Source organism: Hesperophylax consimilis, chromosome 30 (assembly GCF_061612785.1).
Source record: "Hesperophylax consimilis isolate HC1 chromosome 30, BYU_Hcon_1.0, whole genome shotgun sequence".
Classification (NCBI taxonomy): domain Eukaryota; kingdom Metazoa; phylum Arthropoda; class Insecta; order Trichoptera; family Limnephilidae; genus Hesperophylax; species Hesperophylax consimilis.
Genome location: NC_142865.1, coordinates 18,321,912 through 18,337,383, shown reverse-complemented (window position 1 = coordinate 18,337,383; position 15,472 = coordinate 18,321,912). Strand labels below are relative to the sequence as shown.

At 33.7% G+C, this 15,472-nt stretch overlaps 1 protein-coding gene across 1 annotated transcript in view; it reads left to right on the top strand.

The window, feature by feature from the left end:
* Nucleotides 1–8,309: 8,309 nt before the first annotated feature.
* Nucleotides 8,310–15,472, top strand: part of LOC149409720 (uncharacterized) — a 31,810-nt gene continuing 24,647 nt past the window's right edge. The window contains exon 1 of the mRNA XM_089649487.1: nucleotides 8,310–8,679. Coding sequence (XP_089505613.1) covers nucleotides 8,644–8,679 — 36 coding nt within the window. The 5' untranslated portion in view covers nucleotides 8,310–8,643. The remainder of the gene's footprint in view (nucleotides 8,680–15,472) is intronic.

Sequence of the window (15,472 nt, the reverse complement as noted above, 5' to 3'; positions counted from 1 at the left end):
TAATAGTTTAAAGCGATGCATTACGTAGTAATTTAAAATCCTGTGTTTGGTTTGAAAATTTGGTCGCCTAGGAATGTTTCAGATGCTTTAATTAAATACTGCGAGTAGAATACATCCTGGCCTTTGGAATAATCGAGTATTTTTTAGATAAGTCTTTTTATAAGCTCAGAAAAAATAATGTATATCTAAGGCCTGTGAAAACTGCTTTAAAGTTCAAAATCTCCTACTTACGAACCCATTTTCGGTTATGGTTTTATTGTATAATGCGGCAAATTAAGTTATTGCCTGAACATCCACAAAATAAAATAAAAAGCACTTTTTGGCCATGTTTTTTTCTTGCATAAATCAAAACAGGTGGATGGTGTGAAGCGGGAATTTAAGCCTTATCGCCATCTACGTATGGTGTGTTATTGATAGCGGCTCGATTCAAAATATTACACGACGTAGTGCATCGCCTTAAATATATCCTTCTTTATTGACTACAATTTAATTTTATGTAACACCTCACAAGGGAGCCCCTATCTCCACAGTATAAAGACAGGAGAACTATATCACCACTGGGTTGTTGGGCAGGCAAGGGAAGGGAATCTTCTTGCAAAAAAATAAATGATAATCACATTTCACGTTAATAGACTTATGAAAATTCAATATTCGGCAGGCAGGTCTACAGAAAAATAAATTGGTATGTGGTCTACGGGGCAAGGCGATGGTTCGACACATGCCTGCTGGAGAGGTCAAAGGGTCTTCCTCAACCGGTGTATCCCGATCCGGCCCGCCACGCAGTGGACCCGGACATCCTTGTTAAGTCTCTACTTGGGGTGACATGGCGGAGGTGTTATCCAATAAATGGTTCTCGGGGCGGCGGTACCAAATGAAATTTGGAGATTTTTTTTAAAGTTTCTTTATTCATTGAGATTGTTTGTTACATGCATTGAGGATTTTTCGACAACCATGCTAGGCACATGCCCGTGTTATGGTGGTCGATGGTGTTATTATTGTTTGCATAAATCAAAGCAGACGGCCAGTGTAAAGGCTCCGTAGTAAGCGTTCAAAGATGGTTTGAAATTGAGATATTTAAATACGAATTTTAGAGAGAGCGCGCTAATATTTAAAAAAAAAAACGAAAATAATTAAGCGAAAACGCTGAAAATATTTAATGAAACACGACTCGCTTGAAATAGAGCAAAAATCTCTCGACAAATGCTTTAGTTGCATTTAAAGATTTTTTCATGCCTATAACATATTAACCTTCCAGCGGGCGCGCTGTCGTAAAATTTACGACAAACGCGCCTTATCACTTCCCCCACTCTTGCGACTTAGTTGTAAGCATCGAGCTTCGAGCTATGCTAGAGTCAAATCAAATGTCAAACATTTACCGCAAGATATAAATGCTTTTCTCAAAGTGAATTACGGTAGGGCAGTTGAACCGATAACTGAAGAAGAAAACAGAAGCTTTCCAAAATGCGGTGTTTGTCGGTTATGTGCACTGGATAAGAAAAGATCCTCAGCATCAATGAAGTGTTGCCATTGCCAGTCCTTTACATGCAAGAACCATTCTTCAGTTGAGGTGGTTTGTAAAAATTGTAAGGATGAGAATATTGATTCTGACTAAATAGGTCGATACAATATTTTGTTTTGAAATATTAATATGTTTAGAGTGTTGCTTCGTTTTTTTTAAGAAAGTCAAATATTTTTTTTTTAAGTACTGCCTATTACGATTTTTCATACCCTTAAAGAAATTCCCTAACGTTTGTATAAAGAAAACACCACTTACATGGAGAAAATTTGATGACGTAAAATTTACGACAAGCGCCCACTCAAGGGAAATTTCTCAACGCGCCCGCTGGAAGGTTAAATAACAGAATAAAACGTTTTTTTAATTATTTTCGGAGCTTAATTTACGATTTTTATCGAGGGAATTTCAAATAATTAACGTTTCGGCAAAACAAATGTACAGATATTACGAGTATCTTCAAACATAACATTGTTTTATTTGGAACTTAAAAACATACATTTAACATTTTTCAATCAATCATGTTCTTATTCAACAGAGATGAGACGTCCAGTTTCCCGCCTCAGACTAAACAGGGCCTAATGTTATCTTAGGGGATGCTGTGTAGAGGATTTTTTTGTAAACCAGATGTACTCGGGCTTCTATGGAGCACCGATACTTGAGCTAGTCTGAAATACTCACACTCTCCAAGTCACCTTATTAAAAACTGAGACGTTTGAAAAAAAATAGAACATTTAAATATAAATAGATATTTAAAATGATGAAACCGTCGGTCACAAATAAGATGAAATTTTGTAAAAAAAACTAAATCTCAACCGGAATTGTAACTGAAATGAATACAACCTTAAGGCGAAGCTTAATGGACCAATCAATTTAAAATGGACCAAACACATTAGCTATTAAGATAATAAAATTAAACGACTAAGTTATTTTTTCAAAACTATCAGGAATGTGCTCATTAAAAAAGACTTAATCAAAATCTACATGGCTCTCTGCCAATCACTGTTAGAATACGGTATTATCGGATGGGGCAGTGCAAATAAAATCATACTAAATCCACTAATTAAATCTCAAAAAGCCATAATGAAAATTATACTGAAAGTTCCTGTAAGAACTAGCACTAACAAAATCTTCACCAATCTTAACATCATGTCAATTAAACAACTATATTCTAAAACTATACTCATTTACATTCATAAGCACAAAACACAAGAAATAACAACAAACACGTACAATAGAAACACTAGATCTCATTTATTTATTGTTATTAAGTTTAATTTGTAGAACTCCATTTTATTTTTTTATTTTTTATATATTCAATAATATTGTTATTGGGTTTATAAAAACAGTTTATTTTTAACATTTATTTACACAGCAGAACTTGTTTAAAAATAAACTGTTTTTATGAACCCAATAACAATATTATTGAATAGATATATAAAAAATAAAAAAATAAAAATAAAATAAAATAAAAAAAACTAGATCTCATGATCAAAAACTTATCCAACAAATAATTACTAATAAACAACTTTTGGGCAAAAAAGCTTCTTATATCATAGTATTAAACTCTACAACAAAATACCACTCACACTCAAAAACCTCAACACTTTAACATTTAAATCTGAAATAAAATGCTGGATACTTAACATAGGAAGATCTGAAATAGAAAATTTACTGAAATCAAACACAGACTAAAACAGAATCAACTAAACTATACAAAAAAACATTTCATATATATAACTATACCAAAAAACACTTCATATATATATATATATATCAAAAAACATCTTACTTATTTTAAAATTATTAAAAAAATATATATATTTATTAAAAAAAATATATATATATTTATTAAAATTATTATAAAAATACATATACAAATATCATGCAATAATATATATATATATATTGCATGATAAATAAAAAATATCATGCAATAATATATATATATATATATATATATATATTGCATGATATTTGTTCATAATTAAATTTATTTGTAACTTTGATGTAATATTAATTTTCTTATAATTAAATTATACATAATATGTAAATGAAATCCTCAGCACGGGAGATCCCAGTGAGGATATCATTATATCTATTTGTTACACAAAAAAAGTAAATAAAACACTTATTATTATTATAATATTATAATGCTAAATCACTATTTTGATTAATCTTTATAACGAATTGGTGTACATTATGAATACCAAAAAATATGTTTTAGATAAATTGAATGTTTTCCTATCGTTTCGCTTGAGTATAATAAAAATAAAAAATAAATTACTCAATTAAAAATATAAATGTAAACTACTAAAAAATATTTTTTCAATAGAAATGTATGAACGCGTAAAATAAACAACTTTTTAAAAATACAGTATTATAGCTAAGATTATCTGTGACAGTTTCACCTGATTAACTTTTTTGCTTTCTTATAAAATTATTTACAAAAAAAATAAAAACCTATTTTGTGCTTGAAATCGAACGTTTCTAGGCTCCGTTTGTCAAGCGATTTTAATCCCTATTACCTAAAATATAAGGGATACCAAGCATATACACATTTTTGGCTTGTAGCTTCCTCTTAAACGGAAAAGGCTAATTCTAAAAATCTTCCAAAGAATTGCGAACGGGAAGTGACCATAAAATGCTGTGAGGACACTACAAATATCCGGAGTCCTTACTAATGGTGTGTTTTGTTCTCCTCTGCAACTTCTAGTCACCAACTATTGTTTGCAAATCCATTACCTTTTACAAATCCCGCGGGATTACTGGATAGAATTCAGAAATCCCACGGAAATCGCGGGATTTTTACTAAACGCTGTCAAATTAAAATAATGCCAACATTAGATAAATATTTTTTTTATAATTTGAATGAATCATCTTTATTACTATAAATATTAAAAACATTACTGAAAAGTCAAAAAAACTATGTGGATCTTTATAAAAAAAATAAAAAATATCAAAACGTAGCTGTAACTGACAGGACTCTCCTTAGTAATTTGAAATCAATTATCTTTGGTATTAGTATATTTTGTACTAATAATATAATAACAACATATTGAAAACGAAACGTAATAAATATTTTAAGAATACAGAATTTGAACAATTTAAAAAAAAATTTAAACAAAGTTAATTTTCAAGTTCTGTGAAAGATTTGTTCAAGTTCTGTTATTATTTCCGTTCTGTTATGCAACTAGCCTATAATGATATAGTAACAGTACTTAAATAGGACTTTCACAGAACCCGAAAATGAACGTTGAAATGTGATGAATTGTTCAAATTCTCCGAAACCATCCGTCCTTAGACAGAAACGAAGAAACTTAGACAGAAAACGAACTTAGCTGAAAACGCTCTCTCTCCTTTCGCGCTAGCTTGTGGGATAGTTATCTAGAAGGTGTGTTCTAACAACTAAAGGTATAAAGGTGTATATTGCAGAAATCCCGCGGGATTGTGAGATTGTGGGATTGCTGTTTTCGGGAATGCAGGATTGCGGGATTTCAAGATTGCAGGGTTTCGGGATTGCGGGATGATGAACCCTAAAACCCACACTCCTCCAGAGATAAGCCTCTTTGGTGGTAGTCTGTCTTCTATCCTTGCTACAAATCCTGCCCAACAAAGTTTCACAATTTTTAACTTGAAAATAACAATATCGGTGGGTTATGGTTTTACCAAGAATTCCAGAAATTATATTCACACCATTATTTTGAATTAAACGCAAACTAAAGGGTTATTTATTGCAATACTTAATTTTAATTATTAGTAATATTTTCGTCGTGGTTTTCGCGTAGATACAAGATTATATCAAACAATAAATACATTTTATAGAATTTCATAAAATATTCTATCTCTTTAATGTATTTTTAATGTGACACATACCTTTTTTAATAATATAATTAGGTTTATTTATGTATTTCGGTCAATTAAAATGTTTAACGATTATTAATTTGCGGTCATTTGAATAATAATACAGAAAAACCCTCCAAACCCCAAAAGATATATAGGTAACATTAAAATTAACGTTTAATGAATTTGAAATAGTCTAATTCATCTTTCATTATTATTTTTTTTTTGTAAAAAACAAAATATATTTTTTAAATGACTGCAATAAATTTTTACAGTTAAAATTATTTTATTTTTTAAATAAATTAACTATAAAGGGGGTAACATATTACCCTATACGTTCAAAGCGTTTTATATAACTCCATTTTGTTCACCATACAATCCCAAACAGATCTGTCACACCTAAAAAAATTATGTGTTATACTCGTAAGTGTGTGCGTGGCGACAATATGCGTTGTGATCTGCTAGCCAGGTTATACTTGAAAATTATGCTACCCCCTTTCCTCTCGTAGGGATCGGAATAATTTACGGAGCGCCGTAATTCTGCTGCTGTCACTGTCAAAATGACATACAAAGAAATGAGATTGGGCGGCAGTTCCCCAATAGATTTGACCACTTCTCCTGAGGAAGATTATAGCGTTGTGTGTCTCCCAAACATATAATACGTATATGCCACGTCCAAATTTTATATAGCGTGATGACATGTATATATGGCTTAATTCGAGCCAAGAAGAAGCACGAAGAAGCTAGAGGAAGCCAGAGAAAGCAATAAAAACCATAAACAGTAATAAAAGTCAAGAAGAGACAAGAAAAGCAAGGGAGGGGGGAGAAGATGCAAGAAGTATCAATAAGAACCAAAAAGAGGCAATAAGGAAACAGATTTTTTTCTATGATTCATTTATTTAAAAAGGAAGATACCTTTAATAAAAACGACTCTAGACCCTTAATGTCCAGGCGTATAGTATTAGTAGCAGTATGCGAGTGCAAACATGTTGTTAGTTATGTAATTGGATTACATCTCATCTTCGCCAATTGGTGTTGCTGAAAAAATATTGTTAAGATAAAGAGAAAAAGTTAAAAGACAAAAAAGAACGAGAAGGTGCAAGAAGAGACAAAACGGGCCAAGAAGAGCCAAGAATAGCCAAAAAGAGGCTAAAGAAAGAAGATATAAAAACTAACAACGCTCAATCAGTTCCTGCCCTGCTCTTCCCAAAATATTTTTAGGGAAAAAACACAACATTTTTAGGAAATTCTAAAATGTTGAAAAATTCTAGGAATTTTTTTAAAAAATATTCTGAGAAAATCACCGCCCTGCTGGATACTAAAAAAATGTGGTAATTATTCCTCCTCTGACTACTCTCGAGTTCCTCGTACAAACTAATTCTGAAATCTAGGGAAATTAAAATTTTGGACATCCCCTGCAAGTGATGGACTGACTTCCCATTGCGTTACCCCATCCATATCTGGATGACTAATGAGATAGTGCGTTCTAATAATAAACACGTATTCAGAATGCCTGAACAACCATTAACAGAGTACTATCGGATATTCCAAAGGGAAGACGTCCCGTTAGTCGCCTCAGATTAAGTAGGGAGAAGTAACTCCAGAAGCAGTGTGAAGAGAGGCCGGGCATGTAGTGGACGAAAGCCGTTACAGGTGAGGCACGCCTGGCCTAGACTTGTCGAAGCAATGGCTTTAGGACAAGGTCCCGACTAGAACAAGTAATCCTGATAATGATTTGGTTAATTATTTGACAGTTACTTTAAAAATCGCATGTACGTCCCACTGTTGTATTTGGCAGTCACTTCTAGTCTGGTGCACCAAAATACAATGACTCTGTGTGGAAACGGGTGGTCCGTTAGATAGATTTAGAGCGCAGACGTCAGGTGGGAATGCTTTCCTTGTTTTACCGGTATTTCAATGGCAAATTCTTCGAGGAACTATCGTTTTTGATACCTTCGGCACCGGTGCAATGTCAGGAAATACTCCGGACACAAGCCCAACGTTTGCAGGCGGTTGACATTTGTCACATGATAATGGGTCGTTTATGACTCGTTCTTGAGTTCAACAGCTCATTTTCAATATCAGTTTGTGAGGCGGGTGGACAACCAACACCCCTGCCATTGTTCACCCCCAAGTGGTTCGCTACGTTTTGTGACTTAGCAAGGGTGCCCGGGTTCATGGGATGAGGTTTGTCTATGATGCAATTGTCCACCTCCCGCCACAACGGAGAGACTGGTTAAGGGATACATTTTGACCTATCCATCCGAACTGTATCGACCCATCGTTTTGCACCACGGTGGGATGGATGGATCCACACGTCCGTCACTCCTGACTCCCAGATTCCTACCCACCCATCATACCTTTTTCCTTCCCAGAACTTCCTCCACACAGCTTATCTAAATATGATATAGGCCCTGAGGAAAATTATTTTCTGAGGAGTTTCTTTTTACTTTCACGGGACTATCGGTACCCAGGTACTCCATTGTGAACTGCTAGCCCCGCACATTTTTACTTTCACGGGACTATCGGTACCTAGGTACTCCATTGTGAACTGCTAGCCTATTTTTACTTAATCCGTTAATAGAATATATTGCCGTTACCCCTCTTTCAGTTTGCTTATCGTATTATATCCATTGTTTAGTCTTACAAGGAACAGGATAATTGCTAATTTCGAACACCAAACACGGTAGTGCAATACTAAAATAGATCAGAAAACAAACCAGAACACTAAATAGCTGTTGTTTGTCATCTCCTTACCAGACAGCAATATTCATGTATATCCATAATGATAATTTGTAAGTCTAATTGAATGTCTGTAGTCTCTCCGTATTATAATTATTTATATTTGTGAGCGTTAAGTAGCTTGCTGCTTATCAGCACGCGTGGTACACATGTTAAAATGATATATAAAGTCGTTTCCTTCAAGCGGCCGGCCATTCCCATTGTCAGTTCACAGCTGCTAGCTTGTCGGCCATTTTGATTTTACATTCGAGCGCGAATTCGAAAAGGATTTTGACAGTTGTTTTTCTAATAAACGGTTGAAACATTTCAAATCAGTTAAATTTACGAAAATTACTGAGTTTTTCAAAAAAGTGATTATAAAAATACGAAACGATCATTTTGATATTAAAATTATTGTGATAATTTCAAGTGCAAAAAAAACCTTTTCGTATCAACTTTTTTTTAAAAGTGTTGTTTTTGGACAAAAGTGACAAAATTTTGTAAATTCGTTTGCAAAATCCGAAGATTCTCCAATTTGGAATATCACGCTACAAAATTTTTCTGCAATGGCACAAGGGACATACTATTGGCGGGTTTCCGCGGTAAGTTAAAGTTCTTTAAATTTGTTATCCTATCGGAAGTTGGTTATCATCAGGGTACTATTCACCTTGCAGTTAACAACCCGGAACATTGACGGGAATTAATTCATGCCAAGTTTTTAGACTGAAGTTACCACCTTTTCCAAAAATCTTCAAGTTGATTTTCAGGTGCTTTTGTATTTGTCGCTTGTCGTCATGCGACCAAGATATTTGTTTAGCTTTCTTTAAAAGCCATAAAGAAGTTTAACGTTTTTCCCTATCTGTACTGAGCCCTTGAGGATGCGCCAATACTATCTGCATTTCAAAAGCATCGTTCTATCTTCCAGGTTTATGGTACGTACGACGAAAAGTAATACTTCAAAAATTGAATTAATTAATAATTGTTAAACGAACTTGAGAAGCGAGTTAAGGAGAGAGAGATATACTCGAAAAGAAACCCGAATTATAAGAGAGACGAGAGATGCACGGAAAACATTGTGTCTAATCATGAACTTAATCCTTTCCAAATAAAATTTATAGAAATAGATTATCCATTGTTATGGTCAGTTAAAATTGAACGTAACATTTTAAATAAATGAATAATTCACGAAAGGAAATATAAAGGATACCTGTAATTTTCTATCGTTTAAATTTTATTACGAAAGCACAACCTTGTTCATAGATTTAAATCAATTGATTGGATCTCATACCTGTGTGTTCATGTTGGCTATTGGCTATAAGTCGGACAATTAAGGCGCAGTCAAAATCCATTAGGTATCTAAATACCTCAGCTCTGTTATGTGCCTCTGTTTGTGTGCCTGTTTTACACTGTTTTTGTTCCGGATTTTTGGCTAAAGTGACTAACCAAACTGAATGATCGTTTTTATCCAAAGGAAAGGTATTTATGTTAGGGCTGGAGGCTGCAGATCTGCAACTCAGATGTTTAGGCTGTTTTCGATTAAATCTTAGATTGCGTAAAACCTTTTTACAATAATTCTGTCGCCGTTTCAGAATTGCTAAAGAATTACCCTTCCAGCAATGATTAAGATTTCCATTTAGTAATTGGTACATTTTTTCGTTTTAACTTTGCTTCATACTTACAATTTTGGTCCATAGCCTTCCATTTAGCTTTTCCCAGCGTTTTAGCCGTCATTCCATCTCTGCTGTGATCTTCATAATAGCTTTTCCTTGTCCGGTTAAGCAGAGAGTTTCTAACAATTCAATTCCTTAGCAAGATGGCTTGCCCAGTCCTATTTCAAATCGAATTTAGCAATTTCTGAGACATGCTCATAGTCTTTACCAAATTTTGTTGTCTAAATGTTTGTTAAACTTAGTAGTCTCTCCCTATCAGATGAAATATTAATTTAAATACAAGATGTCCAGGGGTAAAGTGCACTTACTTCGGGGGGGGGGGGTGATTCCACACGATACTACAAGTAAAAACGAAAATGACTTTTTTTTTAAATTCCAAAGTTTTATGATAGTTTTCGGTAAAAAATTTGATTTGTTTGTATGAGAAAATAAACATTGGAATTTCGAAAAATGTTATTTTTCTTCATCCATCATTTAGAATCACCTCCCGAAGTTAGCGCATTTTTCCCCCGGACACCCTGTATAATATAATTAAGTAGCGGTCGGTCCAGATGAGAATTTTGAAAGAACTGCTCATCTATGTATCTTTTATACTTATGACCTGTATTAAAAATAGTTAACTATTAAAATATTTTCCATACAACTAGTGATTCTGGTGTTAAAATAGACCTAGATGGTATTGGTTACGATGTTGTCAATGCTTTGATGATATTTTTAAAATCTCTACCGGCTGCTATATCAATGTGTACGATCTACCTCGAATCAATGCAATATGCCACGCATTCGTGAAAGTAAGCCCAGACCTCCGCGTAAACATATCTCGTAAGCTTCACGTAACAACTAAAGATTGTTTAGTTTATGCACTCATTACGTCAGAACATACTAACAGAATATACTACAAATCCAAAGGGAAGACATCAAGTTGGCCACACCAAACAAAATTGATGAAAGCAATTCTATATGATAGACTTGGCCAGCAACGAACAGAGGCCGCTGAAATAGCCCAGGACAGAGACACCTGGAGGTGACTTTTCAAAGCGATGAAATGGGGACACTGTGATTTTACTGCCCAAAATAGAAATGCCATTATACCTAAATAGGACGCGAAACCTTTTACCTCTCCCTTCAAAAGTCTTTAAATTAACTTGTCTAGCTCAAAAGCTCACAATCTTATCATTAAAGAGCAAAATTTCCCTGAACAAGTAAGCCGATGTTGTGATATAATGACACCAAAGTGATAAACCCAAATGAAGATGGATACGTAGGCGATCATTATTGTATACACCGTACTGGACAAAGGTTGCAAGCTAGATACATACGTGCAACTCGTCCTAGCAGTAGCGGTCACCTTCCTCATTACAGTTTTGCGCAGTACCGTTGCAAATTAAGTACTTGTGCATTATAATCTATGGAATAACGTTCGCGAAGAAGTGCTGATACAAAATAAAAGCTAACAGCCAGGTATGAACAACAGGTTTGAGATGTTCACGGCCAAGTATAACGGGATAATCGTAGTTATTTTTTGGTGATTTGCCATATTTTGCTTCCTCCTTCTTTAACCAATGCTTCTGGTAGCGTTACAGTATCCATCTGACATATGTCTTGATGATGGACAATGTAACGTTGGCTTAAGAAAGTGAAGCGCAACACGGAAAATCTAAGAATGATAATTGACCATGATAAGCCATATTGAAATACGATGGGGGTTAAGTAGAAATAATCATATTTATGCTCTGCGATAAAAACATATATTTTCTAGAAGATCAGTGTAAATCTAATTCCCAAGGAAATTGCTGACCATCCTGTTAAAACTCTCAACTCGGCCAAACGAAACAGCTCCTGTGAGGGTTTTCTCAGTCGCCAACACCTAAGACCTATAATCTAACCTAACCCTTTTGGCCATACCTCCCCCTTTCATGCCCAATTTAAATAGGTAGATAGTATTTTTTCTCGAAATGCCGTTCTTTTTTTCCTGTTCATTTTTATAACACTATATTGCTGGTTCTTATTATTGATATGGAGACGACCTTTCCATAAGATGAATTACCATCTTCAATATTTTCCTTATTCTTCTGACAGTTCCTTCTCTAGGGTTGCCAATAGGTTGTCATGCCCCCTGGTTTCACAGCGTGGTGCCCAGGTATTCCTTCCTTTCTATCAAGGTGGGACGTTGACACCACAGATAAAAGGATGTTTCTTCAACCTCTTCACATATCCTACAGCTATTAGTATTTTCTTTTCAACCGCTGCATGTATCAGGAATGTGTGAGGTGACAGTTTCCTGTTGATAACCCAATAACTCTCTCAGTGATCGCTTATATCTGAACCTAATTTGAGGTTTACCATGTACGTGGTATTATCACAATACAAAACAAGCTTCTTTGAAATGAAAGATTTATAATGAAATCCGAAATAATATGAGATTTGTAACAAGTATATACTTAAGGAGAGGGTTAACATCTTACACGAGTTTTTTCTTCCAGATAAGTACGGTTCACTTGTCGTGTATCTTTTATTAAATTATACACCGCTTTGCGCATTTTTTTAAAACTTCGATAAAAGCTGTATTGCTTACGTAATCTTGCGAAAACTGCTTCTCAACATTATTTATTACTTAATATGCAAGATTATCATTGCAACAATGGTTTAAACTGGATGCTCCACATAATAATACCAACAATCAGTTGCCCTGTCTTCTAAGAAATCTTCACCACCGTCAAAAACGTAAATCTCGGTGGACAATCAAAAAAATAAACAAAACATTTTTTTGCGTCCAATACTAGGAAACACTTCCTTGCAAATATAGAGTAGTTGATACACGGAATCAACTTCCATAATATGTCATCGATGATACTAATATAAACCTCGATTATTTTATTATCTACAATATCAACATTTTACTAAATAATTTTTTTGGGCAGTATTGAGATGCGTTGAAAACTTGTAAAACATAGTTCTACACATTACACATTGCAGAGCACATGAAGGTACTCATGTTTTCACTGAACTGCTATTGCAGCTAGTCGGATTCTAAGGGTTAAAGCACAAGTAACGTACGTATAATTCTGATATGTAATTTGTTCACAAAAGCAGCCGAATAATTCGTAGACTTTGGTATTCTAAGCATTGTGACTACGAAAAATGTGTATTTTGAAGAACTGCTATTCGAAAAATATCTCCTTCAAAAAATTGATTTCAAAGAATTGATATTCGATAAATTTACCTAAATTCATCGACATAATTTCATTGATAGACTTATAGGTATTTTTCAACTGCGTTTATAATATATTTCTTCTTCGTATGGTTTAGGAAAGTGCTGGGGTTTTTCAGTCAGTCAACGGCATCACAAGTCATTTGGTTCAGCATACATGAGCCTCCGGGAAGGTTGTGGATTGAACAATACACATTCTTCTATGACATTATGTTCTATGGTTTAAATTAGTTCACATTCACACAATTGAGAGTCCTTTAATTAAGCTTCAAGCCACTACGCGATTCGACTTATTGAGGCCTACAACGATCTCTGGTAATTTAGTAGTTGGGTTCATTGCAAGTGTTTACCATGTTTACCATGACTCCACGAAGGCTACATTTAAAACATCGTAAAAGAAAAATTAATTTTAAAATGGACAACCCTGTTGTGTCTGATTCCGCGTCAATTCGTCGACTTTTTTGAAGGAATCATCGCGTTATCTGAGTTGTTATGCCGAATTTATCGTCTGTCTTTATGACGACATAATTAAAATTATTTTTTTTAACTCCGCCAAGTCCGAAAACTTGTTCCAGACATATCTTTTTTACCGTTCTATCTCTTACTTCCAGGTTCCTCTCTAAAGTAGACCATATTTTTCATCGTCTCATTTCATTTCTTTAAATGTTTATTTCTCCTCGAGTATTTTGATTGCTTCTTTTTTTTGTGAGCGTTTTGTTTTGAACTTTTCTCTCACCTTTCCTGTAATGTGTGCATGAAAGGGGGTGGGTGCAAGCGAGAGAGAATGTTATATAAAGGTATATGTATATGCCTGTTCCGTCCTCTCAGATCATTAGTCTGTTCTTGAATAAACACCTGTACAAATCAACCTACACACTCTTCATTACAATATGTTATCATTAGTTCTTTCTTGTTACTCTTGCCCAATTAAGAAAATGGTCTAATCACATTTTCTTCCTTCAATTCACAGACTTGCTATATTGTTTTTGGCCTCGGTGCATGAGTGATTAAACCTAAGAAAAATATGTACCTAAGTATCAATAAAATTCATTGCTGTCAAAATTTATATTTTTATTTGTATCTGAAGGAGCGTAAGTACACAAAAGTAAGTATCAATAAAATTCATTGCTGTCAAAATTTATATTTTTATTTGTATCTGAAGGAGCGTAAGTCCATTGCAGTTACGCCCATATTATATCACAAATTAATGAATTCTCACGTACATGTTATCGACATTTATATGACTTGTCAACAACTTTGTCGTCAAAATCAACCGGTAAAGTTACGTCAAATAATATTATTAAATACGAGAAGAGTAATTACTCGAGATAAAAGCATTGTTTTTAATTATCAATAATAATTACTTCATTATAATGAGGCAAACATTTGTATATTAATTGGTTTACAACAAAATATTGTTAAAATAATACCTTCACCTAAATAAACTTTAATCAATGCTCGCTTAGGTAATTATAATGTTGTTATTAAGAGTATAAATCACTTATTCATTAGATAAGGTAATTAAAATTTGTAGTAATAATATATGTTCGTCTTCAACATAGAATAAAGGAGAAAACTAAAAGGGCCTCTATTCAAATTTGAATGGAAACAAATGTTCCATTTAGCCCGATACCTCAGTGATCTGTATCACTTAAATTCACCTGACATCGTAGATCTCCATCCATTGAATTTCGTAAACACAGTTTTTATTGGAATTTTAAGCTCCGAATCGACAAATATTCGAATCACGAAACACGTCCACGAGGCGTTTATCGTGTTCTTCTTTGTTCTATGGTCTTCAATTTCTGCCGAATATATTTTATAAATAAGATATACCTACCCAAGGTATTTTCAATTAACTCCAAGTATTGTTTTAAAATGTTCCCGGTTCTTCTTTTCTGGTATCCTGCAGGGCTGCTCCATTGGTCCACCGTTATTTCTTATCATAAAATTTGACCTGCTGATTTTACTTCGCTTTATTTTTAGTATCATTATACAATATGTTTATATCAACAGACATACCGTATTTAAGTTTGATTGTAGAATACATGAAAGAGGTAATGTCAATAAGACACGATAAAGAAATGCGGATACTCTCTTGGACGATAAAATTATACAACTGCTTTATTAAAATTGTATATTTGAGACCATTTTTAAAATAAATATTAGTTTTACCTGAGCGCTAACAGTGGATTATTCCATTATTTAGCCGATTTCGCATCCATAATACGAATATAAATCATTATATTAGACGAGCCTATTTATTAGTAGGTATTTAATAGATATTCATGCGTTCGTATAAATAATTATTTAAATGATTTACGTAAAAGTACAAAGGTTGACTTGATACTCGGAGGGATCACACCCACTTATCATTTTATCACTTAAAACAATTGAAGCACTTGTAATAATTATTAGAATAATAAAAAGTATATTTATTTTTTATTTTTCGGAATAACTTTATTGAGTAAAACCTAAAATTGTAATATTTAATTATTGAAGTCAATATTAGCG